The sequence below is a fragment of the Cryptotermes secundus genome, unplaced genomic scaffold (assembly GCF_002891405.2).
Source record: "Cryptotermes secundus unplaced genomic scaffold, Csec_1.0 scaffold47, whole genome shotgun sequence".
Taxonomy (NCBI): Eukaryota; Metazoa; Arthropoda; class Insecta; order Blattodea; family Kalotermitidae; genus Cryptotermes; species Cryptotermes secundus.
The window spans coordinates 1742273-1762465 of NW_019721002.1; the positions used below are offsets into that span (position 1 = coordinate 1742273).

The 20193-nt window shown below is 39.6% G+C and overlaps 2 protein-coding genes across 4 annotated transcripts; one reads left to right on the top strand and one right to left on the bottom strand.

Moving 5' to 3' along the window:
• Positions 1–963: 963 nt before the first annotated feature.
• LOC111874017 (nucleobindin-2) lies at positions 964–14851 on the bottom strand. 2 transcript variants are annotated; one of them, XM_023869133.2, is made up of 10 exons: positions 14683–14851; positions 13265–13393; positions 12486–12596; positions 12166–12390; positions 11484–11657; positions 10142–10244; positions 8525–8705; positions 7509–7665; positions 5493–5597; positions 964–3875 (listed from the first exon to the last, which is right to left on the bottom strand). In XM_023869133.2, the coding sequence occupies exons 1-10, from the start codon at positions 14695–14697 to the stop codon at positions 3159–3161; spliced, it is 1917 nt and encodes a 638-aa protein (XP_023724901.1). In that variant the 5' UTR covers positions 14698–14851; the 3' UTR covers positions 964–3158. The 2 variants fall into 2 exon arrangements, with proteins under 2 accessions (XP_023724901.1, XP_023724909.1); XM_023869141.2 differs by lacking the exon at positions 5493–5597.
• A 262-nt stretch (positions 14852–15113) lies between these two features.
• On the top strand, positions 15114–18934 carry LOC111874355 (LITAF domain-containing protein). 2 transcript variants are annotated; one of them, XM_023869799.2, is made up of 4 exons: positions 15114–15284; positions 15737–15862; positions 16318–16474; positions 17055–18934. In XM_023869799.2, the coding sequence occupies exons 2-4, from the start codon at positions 15748–15750 to the stop codon at positions 17158–17160; spliced, it is 378 nt and encodes a 125-aa protein (XP_023725567.1). In that variant the 5' UTR covers positions 15114–15284; positions 15737–15747; the 3' UTR covers positions 17161–18934. The 2 variants fall into 2 exon arrangements, with proteins under 2 accessions (XP_023725567.1, XP_023725576.1); XM_023869808.2 differs by lacking the exon at positions 15114–15284 and adding an exon at positions 15328–15524.
• Positions 18935–20193: the final 1259 nt, after the last annotated feature.

Sequence of the window (20193 nt, forward strand, 5' to 3'; positions counted from 1 at the left end):
CAATTGTGGCACCAGAAGAGTCTCCCTCCATTTGTTCTCTTTGTCAGCCTTGGTTTACCTGTTGGTGGAATCTGTTCTGCAAAATGTCTTCCAATTAGTTAGGACAGTGTTATGTCTGTAGACTGTCTCCCTGCCACTTCTGTTTCACCCACTGCTATATTCCACATGGGTGCCTGTACTAGCTCCAACCTGAACTTCTGGTGACTGGTCTTTGTTTCTAGTGACCTAGTGTTGCAAAAAAATGCTCATGACGCTCAACACACAAAATTTTATAGACCTATGACAGTATCAATATTCACATATCGATGAGAAACAGAATGAAAAACTGAATATTTAAGCACCAAGACAGAAATTGTAATAATTGTTGCAGGATATCAAATTAGGAAGAGTAGGTGGAAAACAGTTGGGAATTTGAATGCTGACATCTCATGAAGAGATGGAATGGAATGGATGGAAACAGATCTTACCATACAAGTCTATACCAGGAGCGAGGAGAGTGGGGAGTAACCAGTACTGAGGTGGCAGAACACTGTTCCCCAGGATTCAACAGCCTACATATGGGCCTAATACATAAAGATGATAGATTTTTCAACAGTATATATGACAAGTCTACTCCTTTATTGACATGATCACAGAAGCTAAATTTCAGTTGCCTTGATTAAATTCAGTAGACAATGGCAAACATGCTGAAAAAACTGGGTCCACTGTCACTTTTCGTATTGGCAGTACTGGACCTTTGGGCCATATTTGGCCTGAACCACATATTTGTGTGAACTTCAATCTGATAGGGAGTGTGTGGAATTTTTGTTGTAAAACTTTAAGCAAAGACAGACAGGAATATAATATTAAAATGGACCTTAGGTGAGGAGTGAATGTATTCAGTGAAATTTGGTTCAGGACTGAGTGTAATAAAGTACCAATGTTTCAAGGAAACCTCTGTAGCATCAAATTCACAAGGCAATGTACTGGTTATTGACGTTCCTTTTATTCACATCACAATATACGTATGTAATATTTGCATACAACCCAGTGTTAACAATGAAACATCACAACCACATCTCGAGCCAGCGGCTCCTGTACGAGCGTAGATGGTCTGAGAACTACTGTCATGATTGGGGACCCAAATTTCAAAGTTAGATCACTGTCATCTTCCTGTCATAACACTCATATCAGATATATTAATGTTTCTGGAGTAAGCTAAGAATCCACCACCATTATTCAAAATTATTTTATTAAGGATACATAAGATATCTGTACCACATCCACAGAACACATCTTTGTTACTACCAGGTAATATGGAATTTGAAGAGATGCCTGTTGTCCTTGTAAGTAGTCTAATGTGCCACTGGAAGTTATTCTATATCTGAATATAAATTTCAAGCATTTGAGGTTCTCATGACGGTGACTATCAAAAGTAGCGCATTCAGTTCAGTAGTTCAGGGGCAGCCTGACATTTTGGACATACTGCCTCCATCTTCAGGGTAGAAGAATAAGCCAAGCAAGAAACCAAAAGAAGCAAGCAGCAAGCTGAGCTGCTTCTACCCTGAAGGCAGAGGCTTATGTTCCTATGAAGCTGTCGTGAAATAAGACCTCAAGGCGTATTCTTGCAACATCACTTTATTACTCAACGACGTAACTACAATGCAAGTAACTGTAACACAGAATGTGGAACAAGTTGTTTCACAGTTTGTCCTTTTGTGTTAACTCTCACTAGAATGTCAAAGAATATTCCTATGCAGTGTTTCACACACAGGACATTCCTGGTAATGAACCTTCAATGAAGCTTATCCAGTTTCTGAGGTAACGTCGTTACTGCCCAGCAAATAACATGCAACAACTAGGAGCGCGAACACTAACAAGTCATGGATCATAAGTCAAGGAATTAAAGGGGGAAGATGTCTCAATTCCTCACAGAAGTTATGGGCTTTCTCTGAATACACAGCATTACAATCTAGATGACCACACTTTTCAAATTTCAGAAAGCACCTTGTTCATATTTAACACTGAAGAGAAAGAGCTACCATCTTTGCTAATGTTTATGCAGTCCATTCTAGACCCATTGTGACCCTCACTCATTTCACAGAATGATTTCACATTACCTGAATGAGCTATATCACCTCTGGTAGAATGTTACACCAAAACTAATGTAATAGCACCAGATAAGTCACATGTCAGAATGTGACAGAACACTCTGTCACATTCACTGTCCATTTCCGTTTCAGAAGTAAAGACAAGATGGTATACAATATTACCAATGGCATTAATCTTACTTAAAATGGGAATAATGAAATGTAAATTAGTTGGCCTCCTATATTAAATTTAAACAAAATCTATTTAAGGGTTTTTGGGGATACATGGAAAAAATCAATTTCTGACCATATGTACTCTAGGCTTTGTTGTGAAATCAATATGCCCAAAACTGGAATTGCCTGACAACTTGTTGTGAAAGTCTAGCATATCAGATTTTAAGAAAATCTGTTCACCAGTCTTTGCACTGATACTATGTCACAGATGGACAGACAGACAAACATCACTTCTACATAAGGAGTTCTTTTTTTTTACACTGTACAAAATGCCTAATGTTTAAGTGCCATTGCTGGAGTACAGACTGTCCAGAACAGTAATCTTTTCACAGTTCTGTGTTCATGTACCCGTCGGGTCTGGCATTTCACAACATTAGAGAGAACAGGAAGAGGAGAGGGAGAAAAGGATTCTAAATGCTCTAACACTCACTGCTCATAAGATGTTCTGCAGTTCATTTATAATGTGCTTACGTAGAAATGGAAGCTGCAGCCATGATTATCTACATGTCATTCCGGTGGTTGTCTGTTCATGGTACGTTCTTCAAAGTAGTTGCAAGGGAGAGACAAAACACAGCAGTAGCTTTGGATTTTGACCACTTGTCAACATATATAGGGGACTAAAAGATGTTTATGTGGCAGAAACTGACACATGACTCATTATGAGTGTCTTGCGACAGGGCAAATATTTGTGTTCATGACCCTGAAAAGGTTCTTTTAATCCCTGTATGATCTATCCTCCACTTTTGCTGTGACTCAATCATAGGATGAGGTGTTTACACTTGATCTGACACTAATACATGCTGCCTAATGCAGTACAATACTGCCATTTCTACAACTATGCACAAAAGCGCTGGATTACGGAACTTTTTGCGCCTGTGGTGGTGGATTGTTAGCTGCATTACCTTCACCCTGCCTCAACTGATTCACATCAATTGGATCCCTCAAATGTTCAGCTGGCTGGGGCACATGTTGGGGCAGCAGATTAATATTACTGTTTTGTCTCTGCGGTGGCTGTATTGATTTCTGGCCCGGATTTACTTGTTCTCGTTGAACCTCGGGTGACACCTGTCCAGGTGGAGCCTGGGGCGGCACTTGTCCTGGTTGAGCCTGGGGCAGAACTTGTCCGGGCTGAGCCTGGGGTGGCACTTGTCCGGGCTGAGCCTGGGGCGAAACTTGTTCAGGCTGAGCCTGGGGTGGTACTTGTCCGGGCTGAGCCTGGGGTGGTACTTGTCCGGGCTGAGCCTGGGGTGGAACTTGTCCGGGCTGAGCCTGGGGTGGCACTTGTCTGGGTTGAGCCTGGGGTGGAACTTCTCCAGGTTGAGCCTGGGGTTGCACTTGTCCTGGATGAACTTGAGGTGGTACCTGACCAGGGTACATCTGGCCTGGTGCATACATCTGACCCTGTGCCACTTGGTTAGCATACATCTGACCCTGTGGTACCTGGTTAGCATACACCTGTCCCTGTGGTACCTGGTTAGCATACATCTGACCCTGTGGTACCTGGTTAGGATGAGACATGTGGCCACCATACTGCGGTACCTGTTGTGAACCAGGATGGTGCTGTGAGGGGAACTGAAAACACACATAATGCAATTAACTGGGATGCAGTAACTGACATCTGTGGCATGTTACGAAGCACTACCACATAGTAAACCGAGTTCTATATTATCTGTAGAGTTTACATTTTGCATGATGTATTTCATCTCCTCATATGCTGCAGTTTCCGAACACCCGTGGTGTGGTCCATGTGTCTGGATTTTGTGGATAGGATACTGGTCATTTGGAGTAAGATAAATTAGTATCATAATGATTGCATAAGCAAAGGCTAGGCTCTGATTCTTTGCCAATTAGGAGGAACATTATGCAAAAATATATACTTCCTAAATTAATCCACATGCTTGAGTAATGAAGTCCAAGGAAACTCTTCAAGTACTCACATTCGTAACATAACCACTACCATATCAATGACATTCTCAGTAATAATAATAATGACTGATTCATTATCAATTATCTGAATACTGTCTGCAAGTTATTGCTCAGTTGCTTTGCCACCAATCAACTCTTTCCTAAGTTACCATCTTAGAAACAAGTGGCTTAGGATCTGTTTCATCTCAACATATCTGAAAAGACATGACACCTAAACTGAAACCACAGAAACTTATGATACAATAGTGTTCTGAAGAGGTCAATCCAGAAAACCTATAGCATCTATTGATGACAGTAATTAAAAAAAAAAAGTACAGAGCACTGGAAGCACTGAAATGGTGGGCCTTAGTGTGGGAACCCGTCAAAGTATAGTGGCTACTATATGTATCACCTGCTTATTATTCAAGACTTTGCGCTTTCCCTACACAGTGTATTTACATGTTTAACATGATTCTCACAATAAACTGCGATTATTTCAATAAACAACATCACTCAGCTCGTCTCTGCAAAAGAGACGTGATTTCTGTGAGACAGGCACTGAATTTTTAAATATAAATATTATTTATATGAACTTTGTACCTCAAAGGGTTGTAAGATTGCTGTGAAATGTTATACACTGAATTACTTTATCATAATTCTGTGCACACCATAACAGCGATTACAGGATGTAAGCGGCACACTGTAAGCTTCTGCTGTCTTAACTCTGGATTGGAATTTTCTTTCCCTACATTCAAGCTCTCTAAGGATAATGCACACATTTACATCTGACTACCCACTCTCAAGTTCTTCCCCACATATCATTTACTGTTCTGCACAGTGCACCACACAGAAACTTCATGCAAGTTTCAAGCAAATTAACTGCATTCAGAATGAAACAAAACACTCAAAATTCATACTAAGTAGCTGGCATGCTATTCTCTCAATGACAAATATTAGTTTTAAATGCTTTATTTTTCTGTATAACTTTGTTAGAGAGGCTGCATCATATCTCAGGCAGTTACATGCTGGTTTCTCATCCCACATCATCGCGTTCAATTCCGGATGACATTGCATAACATTCCCGCGGAACATGTTTTTCTCCAAGTTCCCTTGGTTTTCCAGTGCTAGTCAACATTCCACTGTTTACATCATTACTTACATTCTCAGTGTTTAATTTGGGGGCTTCAACTCTGACTCAGCACTCGCTGCTTACAGAGTGAGAAGTTAAGTTTGCCACAAATTCTACTGTAGTTTTCTTGTATAAGTTACATACTGAATACCTACTTGCTGTTGGTAGTACTGCTGCCCTTGAGCACCTTGTTGGTATCCAGTGTGTGGTGGGGGGATGCCGTGCAGTGGTGGGGGCATGCCGTTGGGATAGGGTGGTATCTATATGACACAGTAATGTATTAGGTTGCTAAGCTCCTGCTTTCAAACATTCATCTCCACCATTAATGTACCATCAGCATCACAATCTTGGAAAATGTCTTTCCTATTGTGTCTTTCAACAAGAAACCACTGCATTAGTTTCAAATGCAGAACACAGAGCATGTAGCAAATTACAGTCTTCCTAAGCAGTTCCTGGACTATCCTGTTTGCTTGATGATGACATCAACAGCTCACACTACATGTAACTGAATAACAGAATGACTAATGAATAGAGGTTTAGGAACATCATAGAAGGAAGCTGTTATGACCAATTTTGGGTGCTATCCTGGTATTTACTGGAAGGACTGAGGAAAACAAGAAGAACCTTCAGTCAGGACAGCCAATCTCCAGGCCAAGGTTCGAATCTGGGGACTTACCAAATATAAAGCAGAAGGGCAACCAACTCGGACACAATGAACATAAAAAGACCATGAGGAAGTTGCTGTCTTCTGGCATGTGACAACTGTGTACAGTGGAAGTTTGTTCACCATGAAGATACATGAAGCAGGTTCCTGTGAAACACGATACCTATCTACCAAACTGTTTGGCGTCACATCCCACAAGACCACTATCTGAAGATTCTTTAACATTATGCATATGAAAAGTTGAATCTGTTAAATTAAAAATATTAGTGTTGACTTTAAAAATGATTGAAAGACCATATTGGTGTAGTGGCTAAGAGTCTAGAACTGTGTTCAAGAGATGCTCACTTCCAATCTCAGCTGGAACATTAGCTATCCTGACTGAGGCTTCTGTGGTTTTCCTCAGTCTCTTCAGGAAACTGCTAGGATGGCATTTTGATTAGGTCCTTCCAAATTCTTTCAAATTTATTATTCACCAGTCACCTCATCATTTGACACTTTATAGTGTGAGATGCTGACAGTGTAGCAAGATGAAGCACAAATGCATTCACATGCAGCAGTTGTTTCAGAACTACAGGACTCCTGCAGTAAATCTTAAACACACATGAAATGCTGGAAATCACAGATCCGTGGCATGTTAGCGTTATTTCCTGGGACAGGAACTAAAATGCTGCATATTTTCAGTTCTCTCTTTAATAATAAGACATACAATTTCATTAGAAAGTTTTGATTCTTGAAGTTAACTGACAAGCTGCCCTACATAGCCCATGTGGGATCTGTGCCAGTAAAATGGCATGGGGATGTTTTTCTCCCAGTACTCCAGTTTCCCTTCCCACTAATCATTCCACCTATGCTCCGTTCCCATCTAACATTTCGGACTGGTGCAACAGGTCCATTTGAGGCTGCACTGAACTATCTTGTAGCTATACAAACAGGATAAAAGACGATTACAGTCTTCTGGGACGCGATGTGTAGTGTGGTGTGAAGTTGCCAACATTTTGGATGAACCTCCTGCTTCCATCTTCAGGATAAAACAAGAAAGTGATGGTAGAGATACAGAGAAGAAGGGCAACTGAGATAAAGTGGGTCTGGAAGGGCCCACTCACAGCCTCAGTTCCTTTCCTCCTTTCCTTACATCTGTACCCTTGTTTTGCAGCATGACTTCTGTTTCTATCCTGCAGGAGGTTCCCAAAACATCAATAACATTTCCCCAGAACTATACAGTATCAAATCCCAAGAGACAGCAATCTTTGGTACAATGGAGGCTTGCAATAAAACCCGGTTTTCTTTGGGAAAATATGGCTTCTGGTACTGAGCCTTGGAAACGGGTAATGTGATAGAAATGAGGATCCCAGCAACTACATACACGATGCAACTAGCACTAATTCACAAATTACTATGAGACAATGATAACATAAACTTGCAAGTGTACATAAACACTGTGACATTGAAACTGTAACAAGTGGAGTGCAGAACAAGGCATGCTATTATAGCAGATCAGGTAACTTACCACCCCTTGGGCTATCAACCTCTGTATTTCCTCCTGTCGTCTCATCTCAAACGCCCTGTACTCATCTTGGGTATAGATCTGCTGCTCGTCCAGACCTTCCCAGCCAGGATCCTTCTCAAACTCGGGTTTCTGGGTCTGTGCTAGGAACTCTTCATAGCTTCAATCACAAGACAGAACTGTTTTTCAACCCTTCTGAGTGTCAAATCCCTTCACAGAACCACACACACTAGAAACACCGACACTGCTCGTGGTAAATGTAGTTGCATAGACAAAAAGTTACATAAACTCTATTTTTTGAGAGAGGGCAATTCTTTTTGCATCTTAATAACCACTGCTTTCAGAAATCACATTTTAAAGCACACAAGAGAGAAAAAATGTATGTATGTGCGCCCAACTGGCATCTGAGCATCTGCATGCATTCTGTTCTTTACCTCCTTTGACTATATGGTCCTTTTAAGTGTAACCTTTGCCTCTCTCACTATTCCTAGTCATTCTTGTCTATCTTCAGCCTTCTTTCTCCATGGATTCTATTTATATTTGGTATTTATGGAAATATGTTACAGGTCAGTGCCCAGTGAATACTAACAACCTAGCTATACTAACCAGAGCCTACAGAAAGGGCCCCAAAATACAAAAATGTGTTTTCCTTGAAAACAGGTACAATGATTTTGACTGAATCCACACATTTATGGAGCATGTGCCCCTAATTAAATTCTGCGGATGGTATCATCAGAAAAGTAATAGTATGTGTAGTAGCGGTCCCAATGCAAAATTTTGATTTTTCTGAAACCAGCTTTACTTGGCAGACAGATTTGAGTGTTGGACAGTATTCGCTAACAGACCATGATCTACCAAGCAATGAACGATTTAATTTCTGAGGTAATGCAGTCACGGTCAACTGCATATGAGACCGCACATGCAATGTCTCTGTTGTGATTCCCTCTAAATGCGCAAAAATGGCTGTTACTTGAACTCCAAGCTTCCATGCAGCCATGTGTAAAACATTTCCAGGTTACCTAATAAGTCCATCCTTGTTTGTATCAGCCTCCTTGAAGACGTGCTCTCTCATACGTTCTAATTCCTCGATGCGTTCACGCATGTCATCCTCTGATGCACCCGGAGTGTACATCTTATCTAGCTCCTTAAGAAACAGTGCTTTTACTTCATCTGCATCCCACACACCATTGCCATCTAAATCTGTAACAACAGATCCAAACCAGTGAGTCTGGTGTCACAACAAAGGAACACAGGAAAATTACATATAATGTAACATTGAAGGGTCATTCAGATATATAATCTATGAAATTAATTAGCAGAATGGCCACAGTTTCACTCCCACGGCAACAACCCCAGAGTGAAGCCATCAATGGAATATTTGATGAATCAGGATACTTAAAAGGGGAAGGAGGTCTTGGTATAAAGTGTTCCATTATTTTTGTCAAATTTTAAGCAAAGTTTTTTGTTTATTTTTTATTGCTAGTGGGGTGGGACTAAGTCCCTTGTACTGTGGCCACTTCTGGCCTATTGTACCAGCCCCAGATGATAGGTGAGGGTGATTGTGGAGCAATTGGTGGAATGAAGATTGGCAGGGGAACCGAAGTACTTGGAGAAAACCTGCCCCAGCGCCACTTTGTCCACCATAAATCCGACTTGACCACACCCGGATCGAACCGGGGCCACCACAGTGGGGAGCCAGCGACTAACCGCTTCAGCTATGGTGTGGCCTTAACCAAAACTTAATTTACCTGATAAATTTCAGTACAATTCCTCCATTACAAACTGTCACAAAACTCCGTCCAAATGAATCCAAGCGATTTCATACAGGTGGATGGACAAACAGACAGGAAGACACCAACAGGTGCTTGTTTTGCAATTCTTGTGAATGTGCCTCAAAAGCTGCTTAAATTCTATAGTGTGATTTGAAAATACAGTGCTTGCAACTCCTGATTTTACAGTATCCTCAATTTTAAATTTTTGGTGGTCCCTTCAAAAGGCGTGAAATCAAAGTTGCACTGTACCTATTCCTGAAACTCATGTGTCAAAATAAAGAATATAAAGACAATTAAGAAGGAGCAGGAGAAGAAGAATGAAAGACAATCAGACTGATAACAGTTGAATGCACCAAATAAGAAATGCTGCGTCAGAACTGAAGCTCTTGGAGTAGTGAGAATCCTGATCATGGTCTACCATGATGTGACACCACATAAATGTGTACATAGGTACATGTTTTGGAGCAAACTACTGCCTCCATCTTCAAGGCAAAATCAGAACCAGCAAATTCATCCAAAACAGCAGTTAACTAAACTATACAGCAACATATCCCAGAAAATTATCTGGCTTCAGTTATGCACCTTCAAGATCTCTGATAACTGACAAAGTTCGTGGAAACTGGTCTAAGGATATTGAAGACATGGTCAGTATTCCTGACTACTTGAACAGTGCAACAAACAAACGGATGAAAGTAGACTTGAAAAGATAAGGAAGGAAGCAACATTTATGGTCTAATTTAAGGAAACTTGCTTGGCTACTTCTGACTTGCATTTCAGTATATTCAATTAGCTACTGATGACAGAATGTATTCACTTTTCCTTACCAGAGGAGCTCACTAAAGTCAGCATGAGTATAATACTTACCATGCAAATGAAAAAATGTTCTTGGATTGAACTCCTGATTATCCATATGGTCCTGCTTCTCCCACACCTCCTCAAGCTGCTGTTTGCTGCCTGGATGGTGTAGCTGAAATCACAGTAATACAAACTATGCTCATTTGGGAGACCTGGTAGGATGGTAGGATAATACTAAAATGGACCTTAGAGAAGTGAGATGTAAAGAGTGTTATCTCACTTCAACTGGGTCACAATAGCTCTTATGAAGATGATACTGAGCCTTCTAGCTCCATAAATGGTGGGTTTCTTGACCAGGTGAGCGACAAGCAGTTACTTCATTATTTAGTTGTTCCTGAAGTCCTAACTTGAACACAGTTTAAGTGGCTTTCCTGATCTGAAGTTGACGGCAGCAGGTTCCTCCAAAATACTACAAACTACAGTACTAGCAGTCAGTCTAGTCTCTGCACCCTTTTCCTGCACAAACATCAAGTAACAACACCGGATAAATGAAAAGCTTAGCTTCAGAGCTTATTTCTCTCTCTGCTCCTGTCTCCCTTTCTAAGTGATGTTACTGGGGCACGCTGCATCACTCTTCATTTTCCATATTTTCAAACAGAGACTCGATTGACTGCTCTAACATCTACCAATCTACAAAGCGGAGTATCCCAGAGCAATGTAGTCTTAATATTCACTGCTGTGGGAACCCCAAATCTCACATGACATGGCTTCTCAGACTGTTAGGCTGAAAACCCACTGACGCGACAAGCAGCGCACGGTTTGTCGAGTGTTGTCGCTCGCGGCTGTTATTTGTATTGCTTTTATGAGCCGTACGCGGTTAAGTTTTGGAACATGGCACACAGACAGCAGAGCTGTCACACACCTAATATGTACAACTAACAGACACGCGCGACAGAGCGGCTAGCTGCTCGTGACTAGTCACATCAGTGGGTTTTCAGCCTTAGTCATAACACTCTAATGGGGAGACACACATACACATACCAAGTTTTCAAGAATTACTTAAAATACAGTTGTATCCACACACAGTTCTGGTAAGACAGAATAATCTTATAGATGCTTTCAGAAAATGTAGTCAGCGAAATATTTCATGAATTTTTTCCTGATTGTATAGACACTTCTTACAGCTTACTGTGGGAGTTGAGTGGCTGAAAAGCTACTCAGTTTCCTGATGACACCATACAGCCTGATAGAGACCTTGAAAAACGGACAAAACTGTACTTCTTTGCTGGCTGGCAAAGACGAAAGTCACATAAATCTATCTATTACTTTAGGGGATTGGAGTGTCACAAATTTCGAAAACCCCATCATGAGATACTAAAGACACTTAAAACAATACGGATACGGTACTTACTGGCTCGTGCTGCTTGTGCTTCTGTTCTTGTTCCTCCAAGTCCTTAACCATCTGCTTTTTATGCTCTTCATCCAATGCCTTCAGTTTCTCTTGCTTTTCAAATTCCTTCTGCATTTCATACTCCTTAAATTCTTCACGGCGCTTTCTGTCAGCCTCAGCTATGTCTGCAGTTGTCTGTAATGGTACAAAGCATTATATGTGATGCCTGTCACCAAGTCACCAAAAACTGATACAAGTTGTAAATATTTTTTTCCTGAAATCCAGTTCTAACATTAATTAGGACATCTTTATAAAATGAAGCAGATAAAAGAAATAATTTAACAAACTACAGAGAGACAATAACAGCTGCATTAAAGAAAAAGCCATGGGTTGAAAATTATGATTTTCTTGTAATCAGGGGTGACAAAAATTCTTTTGCTGGTGAGTAATTTCCCACCTGGTATTCAAAATTTGACTCTTGAAGGTATGAATACAGAGAAAATATTAACATAATTAGTATGTCACAATAACTAATACCTCTTTTAAATTCACACATTTCCCATATATCATGCCTGGTCTGCAGGCATTTAGGACAACCAATATCATGATAGAACATGCACAATGATAAGATGACAGCCACAGCAAAATACCAAAAATGCTGAATACTTGTAGACATACATAAGAGTAAGTTTGTGCATGTAACCTTTAAAATGAGTTTCCGCAAATCTTCAATCTCAAAGGTATGTGGATTTGAAAGATCAAGGTGCTCTGGCGATATCTTCAAGTGTTCTGTGTCCATTCCATGGCGCAGCTCATATTCCTTCGTAGCAAGGTGACGGAGCCGTTCCAACTCGGTACGTTTAATTTCATCAAGCTTGGTTCGAACATGATGATTCACATATTCCAGCTCACTAGCAATCTTCCCTGACTGAAAAAGGCAATATGTAGTGTTTACCAAGCAGTCAGACCAAATGATCTTCCATCTGAATTTTCAGTTAATGGTAAGTCACAATTGTAACACACCCGAATATCACTTTCTTCAGCTTTCTCCAGCTTTGATTTGAATTCTGGGTCACTCTCCAATGCTGTGACTATTTCTTTCAGGTATCGGTTATATTCAATCTGAAGGCCACCCTAAAACAGATGTTAACAGACATCTTATTTACAAAAATTTAAAACATGATATGCAGGAACATGAAAAATGGTTCTGAAGTTCTAGCATCCTCAATACCAGCACTCCTCAGCCTCTTGTATCTTGAATCCCACTGGTCAAAGAAAAATAACCTATAGTCCCACCACAGCAAAAGCAAATCCTTTCTTTCTCCAAGAAGCATTTTCTTCTACAATTATGTACATTTTATTATTACATTAATCATACATGGAAGTTTTCAAGACTTCACTCCACGTGTCCCACAGCACTATTCTACAAGCCAGAAGGTCGCGGGTTCAAGTCCCGATGAGGTCATTGGATTTATTCAATTGACCTAATCCTTCCAGCCGCCCTATGGCCCTGGGGTTGACTCAGCCGCTAACAGAAGTGAGTACCAGGAATATTCTTGGGGGTAAAGGGTGGCCAGCGCATAAGTCTGACAACCTTGCTGCCATCTATGAGCCAACTGTCTAAAAAATGTGGGAACTGCAACATCTCACAACCCTATGGGCCTCCACGGCCTGTTACAGGGATACCTTTACTTTACTTTTTACTGATACCACTGGTCAAATCCCATTCCTTGTTCCAGAAAATGAACACTTAATAATAACTGTTAATAAGGAGTGTGCTTGCTACAAAGTTCAGGACTTACTGGGTCTTCTTCATCTGTATCATCAATCTTGTTGTCTTCATGGCCCTTCTTCTTTTGAGTCACAGGTGGGCTCACTGCCTCCTGCAGGATAATTAAGAAGAGCACGAAGGGCAGAACCTTTCCTACTCCCTGTGTTAAGAAAAACATTGTGATGTGACAGCTGAAAAGCTGGTAAACTTTAACAAGAAAACTCACCCATTGCTAAGAAATAGCCAGTAAATATGTTTCCAAGGCAAATCAAACACATTTCTGTGACAATGAATAAACACGCAACAACAAAGAAACCATGGAAATGGACGTTTTATGTGTAGTCTTGGCTGAGATCATATAATGAGAACTAAGGTACAGTCCAACAGTTAACAACAGTTAACAGGCAACAAGCAGAAGTCATACAAAATCATGACAACGAAAATGTTCGCAATATTGGACAAGGCGAAGCCTGAGTATAAAGTGAACAGACTGTTGTTGTAATGGAAGCTACTAGAAATATTGCATACATACATACATTTCACATTACAAAAGTCCATAATACAATGGATATGAAAAGGTCAGAAGTATAACACAAACAAAGCAGAAAGACAACACAAAGTAAAACAATCACTGTAACTAACTGTTTACTGTATGCTCCAAAAATTATCTGGACTGACAGAGGCCCTGTATATTTTATATACATTTATTAACATGTTTAACATGTAAAATGTAAATATCCTTTACATTATGACAAATGACTTACTACTGCAATGACTCTGACAAAAGACAGACCCGTCCTCTAGTCAGAGAGGGCGACCCACAATAACAAGATAATAACTATCAAACAGGAATAAATATCTGGTCATAAGCCACACATAGGGCTCCACACCAAGACTGATTGACTGACTGACCATCAGTCACAATGTGACTTTGACTTTGAGTCCAACTGTATGCCCGTGTGGAGAAGGGTTCGAATACCTCCACCTTAGCCCTGCGAGTTGTAGGTGGTGATGAAAAGGGAACCAAATGCCTGGGAGTATAACTGGGTCACCTTGTCCCTGCAGGTTATAAATACAGGGGCCTGGCCCTCCAGGTTGGGGAGTCTCGAGTCTGAGGTAGTAAAATTAGGTAAAATTTGAATGTGTAAATCGGCGTGACTGTTATTTTATAGTTACGAGTTAAAGCCTTCATAACATACAATTATAAATCCGAAATAGTCACTAACACGTGAAAATATTAAGACTCTGATTTGCTACAAGATATACACCAATGCTCTTTCTAAAAGGCTGCAATTTACCCACTACCGATTCAGTCTGCAAACTTAAATGAAGACACGAAATACGAAGCAACTAAACCATGACGTGGAGGTCGAGCATATGTTGAGCAGTACTTTCGTTTCACTAAACTGTAATCCGTATATTTCGAAAGTAATATAGATTTACACTTACAGAATATAAACGCATGATGTGAGCAGAAATTTAAGGTGCGATTATGACAAAATCTTTGGGCAAATTTCACAATAATGTCCACAAATTACGTGAAATCATACGTACAAACGATCACTAAACCACTACTGCCTACTACGTTAACTGTTGTGTCGGGTTGTGACTGTCGGCCTGCATCGTCTGCATCGGTCTTCATTTCGCAACGCTTTCCAGGAGTTCCAACTGTCGTGCTTAATTCCCAGGTTAAGAAACACGTACATGTAAAATTAACTGGAAATTGTTAATGCATATGACGTATGCCAATACTGTTTACAGTAAACCACTACGTCATTATATGTGTTTGTTATCACTTATTGCTGTTCATACAATGAATAATAAGACAATGATTAAATTGTTACGGAAGCATTCTTACTAAATAAATCTCGGACGCTGTTTTGGCATGACTGTTCAATCAATGGTGCATTGCGTCATAGTCACGGAGTGCTGGTTATCAACGTTATGATTGTGATTAGCTGAAGAGGATTAGTGTTACTTTTTCCTATTAATATCCGCTGCTTTTACATTGGGTGTTAACAGTTGTTTCGTATTATCTAGGAGTAACATAGGTTGGTTATTATCTATTTAAAAGATGAGAATTTATTTTGCCCAAAATTTGGATTGTTTACATGGTAGCTTTCTGGAATCTAAAATTAGGTGATGGGCTTGGCAGTTTGTACGTCGGAAGGCCTTCAGTCTACTTATAGTTTTTTTTTTATTTTGGAGTGGGTGAAACGGTCTATAAGAGAGGAGGCGTAACCGAACAGATGTAAACGAGGTTATTTTGCTTCATGTACACATTTGAGCTGGTACTTGGAGTGTTCATATTGAATTTGCTGTTATGAATGTGTGTGTGAATGAGCACGATAAGGACAAGTGCTGTTAATCAGCAGGATTGCGTCATTCAGCTTGTAAAGTTATATTTTTGGAAACATAGAAAATGTGCAAGGCAAATTGGTGTAGTAAGGAAGGAGTGTTGTGGTTTAGCATCACCATACACCAGCTGTAATTTCTGTTACAGATATAGTCAGCATGAGTAAGCATAATGCTCCTCCAGCATATGGTCCCCCACCAGCTGCACCCCCAAGCTATTCTCAGGCTGTGGGTGGTGTGCCACCATCAAGCCCATTTACACCTGGACAGTCACGTAAGAAAACATGGCCCAACAGAAAATTTAATTTGTGTGATTATTTTTCAGTATTAAATAAAAATTATATTATATATTAAAAAGCTTTCAATCACAGCAATTTGATAGAACAGATGTACTGTTTAGTGTAGTTATGCCATATTGAACTCCATGGTATTGCAGGGGCAAAGCTTTGCCCTTTCCTAACTCAACAGAGTGGTCAGAATTATGCTCCAGCCACTTTAACCCACGGGCTATATACTTTCTATCTCTCCATACTAGTGGAATTTTGGACACAGACATCAAACTTGTGAATTTGATCACTTGACACTGTTAAATCTGCAAAAGACTTGATTGAATACAGAAATATGAGGCAGCCTAAATAAATTTTAAGCTGAGGAACATTCACTGTGTTCCACTATGTACCTTGTGTTACTTGACGATTAACACAGACTAACAGAGCTGTTTGGATGCAGTGTCTGGTGGACCAACGATTGTGACGACTGTAGTACCAGTCGGCCCACAGCCCACGCATATGATATGCCCATATTGTCAGGCTGAGATTGACACTGCCACCAAAACGGAACCAGGAATCATTGCCTACATCTCTGGTGTCGTGATAGCTCTTCTTGGGTGAGTACAGTCTGCTTAACTGAAATTCAGAAATATTCTGTGTTAAATTTGCAAGTGCATTCTCCCATCTCCTGTGGTCACACTAACTTACATAGCCAAAAAGAATGTTTCAGCCACTCTTATGTAGTCATCTTTAAATCTGCTTGGCAGTGGTTTTCCACCCCTGTAATATTTCAGTCAGAATTCAGAAAGCTGAGGCTGCTGAAATGGGCATGTCATGAGCAGTTTCTCCATGTCATGCAGTCATTTTCCAGATGGATGTTGGTAATTACAGATATGTCCCCCGTTGAGGGGCTCCTGTGCTTTGGTTGCATGACAAGTACAGAAAGCTTGGTGCTGATGGAGATACTGGGCTGTAATCCACAAACTTCTTGTAATTTCTTTTATTCATTTAGAAATTGCTTAATGAAAATTCTTAAGGCATTGTGATTAGTGGCACTTTCTTTCTTTCTTTCTTAATGCTGGAGCAGTTCAGTTTGTTTTCATATTCAATTTTAATGGCTGGCATTATCAGTTAGCAAAGAGGGCAGTAATACCAACTAAAAAAAGAATATATCATATCACTCTCTTTCCTTTGTAGCTGTTGGCTTGGTTGCTGCCTTATTCCGTGCTGCATTGACGAGTGCATGGACGTACACCACAACTGCCCCAACTGCAAAGCATACCTGGGTCGCTATCGGCGGTAGACAGTTTCTGGCTCTTCGGCAGACATTTTCTTTGCATGTTCGAGGTTTTCCCACCAGTGAACATTCACATTGTGGTCTTCTGTTATGTAGGAACCCACCTACCTGACTTGTGCAGTGTCAGCCACCCAGAAGGCCACAATATGAATTTTCTTTGCAGTTTGTCTGTGTTCAAGTCAACTAGTGCCTTATGCAGCAAGAATTCCATGGTTCCTGAAGGGCTCTTAATATTACTTTTTGTGGGGTGGAACACAGCCTTTTATACCACATTTTCTAATTCTCACTGGTCATCCAAACTGCTAAAGTTACACAAGTGTCCGTCACTGAGTCATGATATTTACAAAGCTTGAGACTTTGAGGTTTTGATAGTGTTGAGTATGAAGGTTGTTGTCTTGTGGGATATGTGATGCCATCTTCATGTTAGAAGAACACAGCAGGTTCGTCTGAAATGCTGGTAATGTACCAGACTACACAACTTCACATCCCAGCAGACAACAATCTTCTTTCCCAAATATGTAATAATTATGTATGTGTCTGCATTTACTTCTGCAGGGTGATACTGCACACTACATTCATTGCATTGTTTTCAGTCTGTGTAGTTTACTCTTGCCTGATGTAGCTTGCAGCGCCACTGCAGTAGCTAAAACAAGTTTTTATGATACATTCTACATGAGTTCTTTCTTATGTGGAAAGATCTTGGCATGTAATATGTATTGGTCTGTGCTGTTAAATTTTACTTTCAAATGCTTCCCTTGCAGTTTTTTTCTTCTGGCATAATTTGTTTTATACAGGTCAGTGGATGATAAGGCTCTAATCTTTCCTTCCAATTTATTGTCACATCTTCTAAGATGTCTTCCAGTACATGCCAGGTTCATTTTGTTATCCCACAAGTCTCTTCCCTTCAACTGATGTGCCTTCTGTCTATCCTTTTTCACACATCTGAACCTCTTCTAATTCTGTTAACATATAACTCATGACTTAAGAGTTACTGTTTGAAACTTAATCTGTAAAACAGCAGTGTCATTAATTAAATGTGCAGAGTAATTAAAACACTGTAATAAGACATGATTCTCTAGATAAACAAAAACTTGTATTTTAGAAGTCCGAAATGTGGTTGCATACAAAATTGTGAAGCTGTAACCAGTGTTAAATCTAAATGCCTTGACTGCATTGAGTCCCGAATTCCATGAACAAAACAGAAAATTATGTATTTATATACAAAAAAATAAATTTTAAGAACAATTTCTGTGGTTCAAAGTACGAAATTGGATCCTGTGACTGACTCTGTGATGGTAAAATTTAATTTTAAATTAAATATACACTTTTGGATCAGTCTGCGTTAGAGATTTGTTGTTAGTGAATAAAATTTTAATACAATTTATTTCTAGAATGGAGTATATAGTATTCAGAAATGACATTTTCCATAGCCAGTATTTATGCATATCTTTTTCGGACTAAGAGGCTTACTGACAGTCTGTTTGCTTAACTTAATAATTTGGGGAAATTTTGTTGGAGATCAATATGTGCTCTTCCAGTTGCAAGCGATTTCATTACTCTCTGCTATATTATGTTTTGTCTATTTGTTTAAGGTGTAAAATATAAATAATAATACTCTAATACACATATGCAACAATAAAGGCATTGACAGAATGCATAATCACGTTATAAAATAAAGCAACATTTAAATACATCTAACATACTTTATGTATATATTATATATATGATTATTTTTGCTTGTAAAACTTACATATCATTTACCATAAATTTTTCCAATTTGTACACTGCAGTTATTGCTGACTGGTGGCTACTTTGGTGTCCTAGTGAATTGATCCTGAACCCAGGGCAGTAAAGCCTTATAAGGGAAGCATGCGAGAGATATACATTGCCCTACATGTTGAAAGGGCATGAAAGACATGACAACTTTCTTATGTGCATTTATTTTTCTCTGCATGGATTACGTATAAATGAGGTTTAAAAAGGAAGTCTTAGTATCTTGTTGCTTCTATAACACATGATAACGGATACTTTGACACTGAAAGCAAGTTGCCATTGAAAAGCAAACAGGAAATCTCACTCTGAGGGAAAGGAACAGATCCGAAAAGTGTTCAGTAACACTGCCATCGTGCCTTTTTTTTTTTTTTTTAAAGAATGTACCTTTAATAATTTGGACAGATGTTTTATGTTAAGTGTATATGGCTTTAACTTTGTGCTGTAAACTTCAGAATGAATCAGTATTCTCGGATACAAAATCCTGGTGATAAGTAAAAATATGGGAATATGGTTCATGGTGAGAGACCACTGTTTTCAGTTTTGTTTTGCATCTGTTCCATTTACTTGGATGGTGTAAATGTTCTGTACTTTGAATTCATTTTTATCCATGATCAGTTCTGATTCCACTAGATCTGAGATTCTCACACAGTAATTGTTTATAGAGTATCTTTTTCTGGGTTGTAACAACGTGCAGTGCAGAGACAGCCCAACTTTCTGTGGTTACATACTGTTTTCACCTTCAGGGTTTAAGAATGTTTAGTAAGAAGCAAGACAGGGGCAACAAGTATTATGTTCTTGAACATTATCCATCGTCTTGCCTGTTGGAACAAACTGAATAGGTTTTACCTGAGGACAGGGACAGAATCCAGTCTCCGAAACGTTTTTTCAAAAAGAAACAGGACGGTTTTTAGAAAATAGACAAGACAATGGATAATGTCCAGAAACCTAATACCTGTAGCAATATACCATTATCACAAACTTTTAGATCTTAAGATAGGGGGGACATAGTCCTCTGAGATAGTGGGCTCTGTCCAAACGAACGGTATTGCATCCCAAAAAAAACTGTTCTTATGTTTCTCTAGCAGACGCATCCTTATTGCATAAATCAAGCAAGTTTTCTGCTTGTCTTTTTATTGTCTTTAGACATAATTTCTTTTTGTGTCATCTCACAAACAAAACCATGTTTGAAGAATAAAGTATTATCATACTGGTAAATTCCTCAGGTCACCCGTACTGCACACTGTTAAATCGTTTTCCAGTCTGGTA

Coding starts and splice junctions, on each gene's coding strand:
- LOC111874017 (XM_023869133.2), bottom strand. Junction 12,597..13,264: donor ATACAGATGAAGAAGACCCA/GTAAGTCCTGAA, acceptor CATCTGTTTTAG/GGTGGCCTTCAGATTGAATA. Junction 12,391..12,485: donor CTGAAGAAAGTGATATTCGG/GTGTGTTACAAT, acceptor TGCCTTTTTCAG/TCAGGGAAGATTGCTAGTGA.
- LOC111874355 (XM_023869799.2), top strand. CDS start 15,748: ATGAGTAAGCATAATGCTCCTCCAGCATATGGTCCCCCACCAGCTGCA. Junction 15,863..16,317: donor ATTTACACCTGGACAGTCAC/GTAAGAAAACAT, acceptor GTTTGGATGCAG/TGTCTGGTGGACCAACGATT. Junction 16,475..17,054: donor GTCGTGATAGCTCTTCTTGG/GTGAGTACAGTC, acceptor TTTCCTTTGTAG/CTGTTGGCTTGGTTGCTGCC.